We start from the raw sequence: 10,407 nt of genomic DNA on the forward strand, positions 1-10,407 counted from the left end.
ATTTAGTAACAAAACGACTAAAGGAATGGATTGAAAACTTATCACTCTCTATGTAATCCACAACTAACTCTTTCCCATTATAATATATCCTGTTTGGAGGTTTTGTGAAGAATCCAGCATGGTGAATTCGTATTGAAAAATAGCTTGGAAAATTCTCTGTAATGCAATCAAATAAGAAAAATAAATGGGTAAGTTGAAGAAAATAAACAAATTTTGTATTTTCATTGATCAAATAAAAAACCCCCAAAAATAGTTAAAAAATATTTGGTCACTTACTATAGTTGTTATCTAGAGATCTCTGCTCTATTTCACCGAATTTTCGAGACCTAAACATTGAATAAACACTTTCTTTAACCATTGAGTCTTATTGATTGAAACCAGAGGGGTGAAATTTAAGGTTGGGGAAGACGAAATGGGTGTTTGGGTTGTGTGTAATCGAGAGGGAAAGCAGTTGGGTTTTTTTGGTAAGTATAAAGCATTAAAGTGAAAAAGAAATGAATATATATGATGCGTGTGGACATAAATATCCTCACGTGGAACACACGTGAGGGTGTTGACGGCTGGGTGCAAACGAACGTTTGTGACAAGGGCATGTAATGACACAAAAATTTACCATATGGATATCTAATAATAAGTTTAAACGAGAGGGGTGAAATTATGACAAACCACATAGATATGTAATGAAATTTTCTCTTAAAAGTTTAAGATTAATCTAAATCTTGACCTTGAGATTGCGTGGATCATAAGTTGACCCAAAATCCGAAATAGACCGACTTGAACATATAATACTCCGTAGCCTTTACTTTAGCTTAAACCCTAACAAGTAACAATAATAGTAATCTAACAAGTGTGCTAAAACCCTCTGGTCATACACAACCATTTCACACAGCCATCATCATGTACCGGATTCTGTCATCTTTAACTTCCTCAATCAGGTAGCACTAGCAGCCTTTTTTTTTTTTATATTTTACATATACTTATACATATATGCTGCTAAATAATATATTCTTGAGATATCCATGAAAGAAAGTTGATTAATTTTGTCACAAAATTGCTGCTTTTTTAACATATATATATATATATATTTTTTTTATTATAGGTCATCTACTTCAAGAAAACTGGTAAGAATCTAACCTACCCTCCTTTCAGATTTTTTCATTTTTTTTGTTAGTCTTTTACAGTTTGTTTTTTGTTTTATTTTTAAAGTTGTTTACAGTGTTACTATTTTTTTGAGCTTAAATCTTTTTGAGATGACTGTGATTAGAGCTTATATGTGGCGCTTTTATGCTTATCGTGTGATAATGTGATTGTATTTCGGTGATGGTTAAAACAGATTATTAGATGAGATGCTTTGAAATGACACCGATTATATTTTGTTTTGCATATATTCAAAAAGTATGACTACGTCGGCATTACGTTGCCACAGAAGCTATAATTATGGTCACTTAGTTAAAAAGATGCCCAGAAGTTTATTTTTATTAAATGATCCAATGTTCCTAGTAGATTGTTATTTTATGGAAAAATGTAACCTTTTTTTTTTGTAAGGGATATTTTTCTAAATGAGGGATTAGTTAATTCTATGATATGATTTTTTTTTAATGTACATGTTGTTCTTTTTATGCAAGTTATAAGGTTAATTTGATATCTATTAAGTTTTCATGAATGGCATATTCGAAGGTATCTAGTAGAGTTTCATGGAGCAGAAACTATGTTGCCAAAGATATCGAGTTTGGCACTCGGGCTAGGGCTTCCATGTTGCTTGGTGTGAACCAGCTTGCTGAAGCTGTAAAGGTCACAATGGGACCGAAGGTAATTTATTTAAGTGTTATCGAGAGTGTTTTTTGATCCAAAATGATAATTTTTAGAGAGTAATTTTGTAGGATATGTTTTTCTGTACACATTGCTATGGCAAATGTAGTTTAAGTTCACTGGCAGCACTATTAGGGGATAATTTGGTGGCTTGGGTGGGTGGGTTAGATGATGTGTCAAATTGAATAAATTTCTCCTTTCTTTTTGAAATTTGTAAATGTTGAATGTAGCAAACATAGTGATGATTTTCAGTAGAATGATATAAGACAATGTAAGCATATGAATACACATTAGATGGCTTTTAACACATTTCATTTTTTTTTTATATTTACTCGTTTGAGCCATTACCAGCAAAGGATATCTCGAAAGGACCCTGTTTTTACATAAGTGGTAGAAGTTGACACCATTAGGCTAGACCCATGTCCATGGAATGCTCATATCCTTTGGGATTTGGCAAATGAAAATGGAACGCTCTGCATATTGTATTATAAGAGTGTATATAATATAATCTAAGATACAGTTCTGCTCTTTTAATATTAAGTTAACTAACAGTATTATTTTTACTCCAAATTTATTTCTTGCAATCAGGGACGTAATGTGATTATAGAGCAAAGTCATGGAAGTCCTAAAGTCACAAAAGATGGTGTTACTGTAGCCAGAGGTATCAACTTTGAGGAGAGGGCTAAGAACATCGGAGCTGATTTGGTGAAGCAGGTTGCAAGTGCAACTAATTCTGTAGCTGGAGATGGTAAAATTTCCAACATAAGTAGCGTTGTGATAATTGATAACAATAGAGAAACTTTTCAACCAATGTCAATAGCATTAGCAATTAGGCTAATGGTTTATGCATACATATTTTGTGAAAGTTTTAATTTTTCCCCTTTTAGTAATATTGCACATCCCAATAAACAAAAGAATTGGTGCGTTGAAACAATCTCTCTTTGGGCCTAGATGTTCCATGAACTCATATGAACCCTGGTCACAACATGTTGCCTTTTTATCTACTAGTTTTTTGAATTCTCTTTGTCTTCCTTTGTGATGATGTCATTACTCTTGAATAGCTTTGTAGGACTAGGAGTCATGTTAGACAGGGATGTGCATATGGGTGGTACCAGACAGTCTGGAAAACAAAATACATTGGAACTGAAAGGGACCAATCAATAGCTGTCTGAACTCAACTTCGAAAAATAAAGACAAACAAAAACCAGTTCGGCTCTCTTTTTGAACTGGACCAGATTAAATTGAGTTATGAACCAACTTTTGAAGAAGTATTGAATCGAGGGCTGGATCTAAAACCGTTTTCTTAAACAATTTAGGACTAAGAAAGGATTAGGACCAGGAGTAGATAACTTCACGCATGCTTGTTTAGTCGTAGGAATTCTTTACCCATTCGAAGGGGTGTTAATTTTGAATTAGCTAGAACTGATTAACATCGTGTTATTTGTTAAGATCTCATTTCATCATATCTATGATGGCATAGCAAAGCTAAGAGATGTACTAAGTTACAATCAGCTAAGATGTATCGACGTTACGTTATGTACCAAGATCTTATTTGATGATGCATATGATGCTATTACGTTACAGGTACAACTTGTGCCACTGTTCTGACTCAAGCAATATTCACGGAGGGTTGTAAGTCTGTAGCTGCAGGCGTAAATGTTATGGATTTGCGAAGTGGTATTAGTATGGCTGTTAAAGCTGTTATAGCTGATTTGAAAAGTCAAGCAGTTATGATAAGTACACCAGAAGAAATCACACAGGTTTAATACTTCTCTTCAAATTTTTGCTTGAGTAGTGTTTGGATGTTCAGTAAATTTGATTAAGCGATATCCATTAGTCAAAATCAGATTTCAGCTGTAATTAAGTGTGTCACAAAAGATAGAGTTTGAATGCTATATGAAATTGAATAATCAGTAGTTTGAGCATCTGTCAAATTCTGGTTGTTTAAGGATATACATAAGAATGACCAATAAGGATCAAGGAAAATCAAGTGACTAAAAGCAGAAACATTTTTTCATCTTATCAGAAGATATGTTTGGATGTGCTTTTGTTATTTAAAAGTCTTAGTAATCAGTTATTTGAGTGTTTGGCGAATTCCAATTATATAAGAAATATATATGCATTATTATGTAACATGACCAATACGGGCCATCTTGATACAAAAATGAAGTGACTTTCTGTAAAAGGTCAATGTTTAAATTCACCTTTTCCGTTAAAGGTTGTAATATTTAGATAATCAGTGGTCTGATTGTATGACACTGTTGATTATTTAAGAAATTTATCCATCAAATGACGATGGTGAAAAGGAGAGATTTCTTACACGAGATGACAGTGAAATTCTAGAATTGCTTTATAAGAATCGGTAAATAGGTAAATCTTTACTATTTGATTATGATTTTTGGTGTTGCAGTTGGTACAAAACTGACTATTCAACTGAAAGCACTTTCTGTTTATCCAAACATTAGAAAAGCTGATGTTTATTGGATTATCTTTTTCAATGCGAGTCCAAACACTTCATTAATCCATTGGTATAGGGGATCATCCAAACTACAATGCTTTTCATATCGATTTTTTTATTCTGGATATCTTACTTCAATTAGGTAGCCACCATCTCAGCGAATGGGGAGCGTGAGATTGGTGAATTGATAGCAAGAGCTATGGAGAAAGTTGGAAAAGATGGAGTCATTACAGTTGCTGTAAGAATTTTATTGAATCATTTTTTTATTCATCTATTATTGCTCCTTTAATTTATTAGATTGAATATTTCTGCAGGACGGTAATACTCTGGATAATGAACTAGAAGTTGTTGAGGGGATGAAGCTAGGTAGAGGATACATCTCTCCTTATTTTGTTACCGATGTGAAGACACAAAAATGTGTATGTACTATCTCTGCAAGTTCCCTATCTTACTGTACGAACAAAACTAAAAACGTCATTCCCGTGGTCTGAGAATCTTTCTGAAAAGACCCATTGACTACTAGTTTGGCCTTTCAATGCTTACTTAGTTTCAACTGCTCATCACCAACACAGTTTCAATTGAAGTTGGTTTTGGCCGAAAGAGACCAAATCAGAAGTCATTGGGACTATTCAGAAAATATCTCGAAACACATGAATGGTTTTGTGATTTACTTTTAACTATATGTTGATAGTATTTTAATTAAGTTTTATGTATTGCTACAAGCCTACAACTTGCATCAAGATTTTCCTTCAAGTTAAGAAAAAGGGGGTCTGAAATGCAGATGTACCAATACGTCATTCTTACATAGTATTTAATACTTATCAATCTATTGTGCTCATCTTTATGTTGGTTACCAATTTGATCCCCCTATATTGGTCTATTGTTGACACTTAATTTCTAAAACAGAACATGGTTTTTGCTGCTACTAACAGTTTCTCATAGTATTCGAACATATTCTTTGGATGTAGACAGGAATTGGAGCATCCATTGATCTTCATTCATGACAAAAAATTATCAGACATGAACTCACTTGTCAGAGTCTTGGAGCTAGCTGTAGAGGTAACTGATACACGCCCTTTTCTTTCGTGTGGATCAATAATAACATAGGATTAGATGTGGCAATATTATCAAGCTCAGATGTATTGGTTAACGGCTCAAAGTGGGTAATTTTTTCTGTGCGTATAATTTCCCTGATCTGCAAAATAAAAAAAAAATTATGTTCCAATTTCGAAATTTCTAAAACTAATAAATTTTCTAAATTTGTGATTGCAAACACGTTTAATATCAATTATTTTCTTGCTTTTTTACAAAGCAATATGTAGGAATTATGCATTTGGATACACTTCAGTGACAGTTGACCACTTTGACCCGTTAGAGATAGAATGGGTTGAAGTTGCCAGCTATTTCATCATCTGGATATATATTAACCTTCCTATCATCAATTGAATCGCCGTAACAGAATCGTAGACCTCTGCTAATTGTGGCTGAAGATTTGGAAAGTGATCTGCTGACAATGCTGATCATTAACAAGCATCAAGCTGGACTTAAGGTAAGCCTTCGTATTTGCTTCAGTACTATGTTTAATGCCATTAATATGCCATTGTTACTCTCCTGGAACCCTTACCATAATAAGTTCAAATCTTGTAGGTGTGTGCGATTAAAGCTCCTGGATTTGGAGACAACAGGAGAGCCAATCTAGAAGACTTGGCAGTGCTTACCGGAGGGGAGGTGAGAGAAGCATCGATGTCTTTAATCACAACCAGAGGTGGCAAGCACTTCTGGGAGGTTGAGTAAGGATTCAAATTGTGTTCAATTGGGTTGGACTTATCTACATACACTTCTTAACAATTTTTGTGAATTTTATAAATAGTTCCCGTGTCAAATATGATCACATAAACTGCATTTTACAATATAAATTAGTACACCTAAGTTTCTATTTCCAACTTATTTGACCAGTATACTTCTTAGTGAAATCTTAAAGTGTAATCCATTTGACCCGTTAGATATCAATCACAATCAAGATCGACATATTTGTATAATTGTATGTAATGGGTTAAAGTGCCACCTCTCGTAACAACCATATATGGTTTATACACTTATACGGGTATTATGCAGGTAATTAGTGAGGAACGTGGATTAAGCCTTAATGATGTTAAACTTGAAAAACTTGGTACTGCAAGAAAGGTTTGTGCTCTTTTTTTTTAAATGTTTGTTTGACGAACCCATGACAATAAAAATATTCTGTGATTGTATTATGGTTTTTTGTGTACCAGGTCACTGTTTCCCTTGACGATACCATTATTCTACATGGTGCTGGTGATAAGAAGCAGATTGAAGAAAGATGCGAGGAATTAAGGTCGACCATTGAGAACAGTACTGCCATGTTTGACAAGGAGAAAGCACAAGAGAGGCTGTCAAAGTTATCAGGAGGCGTTGCAGTCTTCAAGGTATATATCTTGCACATGAAATGTTTAATACCACTATAAGTTGCAAAATGGGCTTGCTGGATTATTGGGTTGGTCCACGAACACTGCCTTTGCTTAATTTTGAAATATAATATACAAACAAATGAATTAAATATAATTGCAGAAACTGTTAGATAGTAAAACATGATCCAGTTGTTTTCGGTAAAGCATGTTTAGAGGTTGTTGATGCTCAAAGACACTTCAATTAAGTTTAAACAGTTTGCCTTGTTTCCATCTGGTTTATCTTTTTTTTTTTGTTTTATCTTGGACCCGTTATATATGTTATAACCTAATGCATAGCTTTTCGTGTGAGTTAAAATCGATCCCTAAAATAATTTCTTATAATTGCTTGTGGGTATTTTTCTGTAGGTTGGAGGGGTTAGCGAGGCAGAAGTTGGAGAAAGAAAAGACAGGGTTACCGATGCTCTGAATGCTACAAGAGCAGCTGTGGAAGAGGGAATAGTTCCAGGTAAGTTTATGTTGGATGTGGAACCCAAATTTGACTGTTTTGTTACTCTAAAATTCTCTTGGGGGTGTTTCAGTACTTATTTTAAAGTTGCTTATTATGCTTTATTTTTTATCAATCATATATTAATATATTCTTGTATCAGTTTCTCATGTAATTTATGCAAGATTCCAGTCACCATATTATGTCATTTGTAGGTGGCGGGGTTGCCCTCCTATATGCTACTAGGGTTCTTAAAAGCCTTGAAACTGCAAACGAGGACCAGAGGAGAGGAGTTGAAATAGTCGAGAATGCTCTCAAGGTATCTTCTTTGGTACTATAAATCACTATCATGATAGAAAAGCTATTTCTAAATGTAGATACTCATCTTTCTTTTTTTAGGCACCTGCTTTCACAATCGTCTCAAATGCTGGTGGTGATGGTGCCATGGTTCTTGGCAAGCTATTGGAGCAGGATGATCTTCATTTTGGATTTGATGCTGCCCAAGGTTGGTGAAACTCATTCTTTTATGCACAAATCTGGGTGTTTATGTAGGCGGTGTTTGGATTTGTGTTTTTGAGGGGATTATCTGAGTCACAATAGTCAGATTACTTATGGGTTATTATTTTCTTTTGTAAGTTTCATACCAGTTGCAACAAATTGCTAATTCAATGGCATATTTACCCATTTACTGTTTTTCATACCCTCATACGGTAGACATCTACTGCCATCTTATGGAAGGACTCTCTTTTCACATAAAGTGTTCTTTTCGTCGTATTATCCATTGAATCTATAAATAATCAGAACGTGTAAAAAACTCAAACTTTGGAAGCACATTTCCCCACCATACACACAATCTCACGCCCACAAACAACATAAGTTTTTTTTATCTACATTTATATGAATTTTATCTACAGAGAAGGATACTGACTTGCAAATGTGGTTCTTGTCTGTTAAACAGGCAAATATGTAAACATGGTGAAAGCTGGAATTATAGATCCTCTGAAAGTTGTGAGAACAGCCTTAGTAGATGCTTCGAGGTATATTACATTATTAATATATCCTCTATTCTTGAAAATTGCAGTACTTTTGTTTCTGAATCATTGAACATTAAGTTATTTTTGTGTCCACTTTTGACACTACAAGAGAAAAGATGCCGACATTTATGGCTGGCACTAAAGATTAATTTACTCTTTACTGGTTGCATGACGGTTTTGGGTAAAATGTAGGTATTTTCTAAACAAGTTTAATTGACTAGCTGACAATTTTTTTGGAATACACAACTAACAAATATACTAAGTATGGTCACAGTGACAAATAAAGAATTTGGAGGCTGTAAGTACTTGAATCTGGTGTGGCTCATCGATTCTTTCAATTGGTCTCTTTTTGTAGTTAAGTTTATTATTTAAACCTATTTGGTCGTTATTCGGAAAATATAACCCAAATAACTCATTTACATGAGTTGAATTCTTCTCCTCTAGTCTTCAGTGGTCAAGTTAACTCTCTTTTTTTTTAGAATGGCTGAAATCAAGTTAACTCTTTAATAGTTAAATTCTGAATGATGTTACTTGTCCAATTCTTACATCTCTTTGTCATTTGCTAACAAGCGCTGTTAACATGTGTAGTGTCTCATTGCTATTAACAACCACGGAGGCTGCTATTGTTGACCTTAAAGGAGAGAAAAACCCACTTGCAAATCGGATGCCTAACATGGACGATATGGGGATGGGATTCTGAGGCTATAAGGAGTGGACGATTATCTGCAGCAAAAATCTCTATTCTGGTATTCTACCGTGCAGGCAAGTACGCTTGCAACATATTCAAGTAATGGACTGGATTATGACCCTTTATTTAATCATTGAATTGTATCATTTTCCTCATAAAGGCTTTGGCATTGGTATTGTTGTAGGCAAACTATGATAGAAATGAGGTTATATAGAATTGGAATTTTGGAACATGATAGTAAGATTTGTTAAGTTCAGATCGCTAACGGTTCATTTGCATTTTTGTTAGCTTATGCTTTTGTTGAAGTAATTCACTGGGAATTATTGGCAACTTTTTCAGAGTTCATGTTTAGGTTATTTCTCAATACAAAGATGTCAGAAGATTGATTACAAAACTACTTGTGCCGAAATGTTTACAAATGGAAAGAGGTAAGAAAAAGAGCTAAACTTAAGAGTAATTTCAAAGATGACCAAGCTACAAAGATGGTTTAAGAATAAGCTGCATAAAACAAAATGAAAAAACATTCCAAAATGTCTATCTTCATGCTTCCATCCCAACTCGAATCAATATCCGTGACCAAATGAGCCTGTTTTTCTATCCGAGAACTTCCATAAACCAGACCCTTCCAACTTCCATGTCTTATTATCACTATCTGTTCTTTGTTTCTGCTACATTGCGGTAAAATTTCAAATGTCTTGCGTCGTTTCTTTGTCTTTGCTTTCATAGATGGGTTTTCCATATGATTCAATTGCCAAAATGCTGTTTTTTTTTCTCTCAAGATATTCAAACATGAATGTAGGAAGAATGTCCAAAATTCTTAATAAAGTTTGTGCTGCATATAGATATATGCGTGTTTTTTTTTTGTATCTATTTTATATAAAGCAAGAACATGGTGTTCTCAAAACAAGCATAATAATTCTTGTTGCTTACTCTCAGTAGCTGCTACAATTAGTTAGTGTAAACAAAGTTGCAGCACCCTTGAGATCATGGTCTTCATTGTGTTGTTGGTAGCTCACATTCTCTTCTTTTGTAAAAAATGTCACATTCTCTTCTTTTGTCAAGGCTTTGTCATTTGTTTCATTAAATAAGGTCTCTTCACTGTATATATGCAAAATCAAATACAATATGTACATACAAAGGTAAAGATGTGTACGGGTAAGAGACTACTAACCTTGGCTCGTTTATGTCGTCGAAATCAAATTTGAATTCATGTCTTTCTCCTTCAGGAATTTCATTGATCAGAAGTGGTTTGAAGTCGTCGCATATGTCATCCACCGGTGGCTTAACCTCCAAACAAATTGTGGAAGATGACGAGTTATTTATGTTAGCCCATGAATTGATCTCTTGCAATTGCACCACATTATCACCTTCACAACCATCATGATTCTCATTCAAATTATGTTCTTCGCCCAATATATACGTGTCATGATCTTGAACTTTGTGTTCTTGTTGTGGCGTTATTTGGCCAAGGTCAAGATCAAGACCATCTTGGTACATATTTGGAT

At 34.2% G+C, this 10,407-nt stretch overlaps 1 protein-coding gene across 1 annotated transcript; it reads left to right on the top strand.

Annotated features, from left to right (window-relative positions):
* Positions 1-809: 809 nt before the first annotated feature.
* Positions 810-9,167, top strand: LOC122606923 (chaperonin CPN60-like 2, mitochondrial). Its single transcript, XM_043779816.1, has 17 exons — positions 810-935; positions 1,100-1,121; positions 1,678-1,809; positions 2,398-2,557; positions 3,394-3,569; positions 4,410-4,505; positions 4,582-4,686; positions 5,240-5,326; positions 5,727-5,816; positions 5,915-5,995; positions 6,383-6,451; positions 6,541-6,714; positions 7,102-7,201; positions 7,396-7,499; positions 7,580-7,685; positions 8,139-8,217; positions 8,803-9,167. Exons 1-17 carry the CDS (start codon positions 898-900, stop codon positions 8,912-8,914), a joined length of 1,731 nt encoding a protein of 576 aa, XP_043635751.1. The 5' UTR covers positions 810-897; the 3' UTR covers positions 8,915-9,167.
* The last annotated feature ends 1,240 nt before the right edge of the window (positions 9,168-10,407 follow it).

The sequence above is a fragment of the Erigeron canadensis genome, chromosome 7, assembly GCF_010389155.1.
Source record: "Erigeron canadensis isolate Cc75 chromosome 7, C_canadensis_v1, whole genome shotgun sequence".
NCBI classification, from domain to species: domain Eukaryota; kingdom Viridiplantae; phylum Streptophyta; class Magnoliopsida; order Asterales; family Asteraceae; genus Erigeron; species Erigeron canadensis.

Coding starts and splice junctions, on each gene's coding strand:
- LOC122606923 (XM_043779816.1), top strand. CDS start 898: ATGTACCGGATTCTGTCATCTTTAACTTCCTCAATCAG. Junction 5,996..6,382: donor CAGTGCTTACCGGAGGGGAG/GTGAGAGAAGCA, acceptor GGTATTATGCAG/GTAATTAGTGAGGAACGTGG. Junction 6,452..6,540: donor AACTTGGTACTGCAAGAAAG/GTTTGTGCTCTT, acceptor TTTGTGTACCAG/GTCACTGTTTCCCTTGACGA.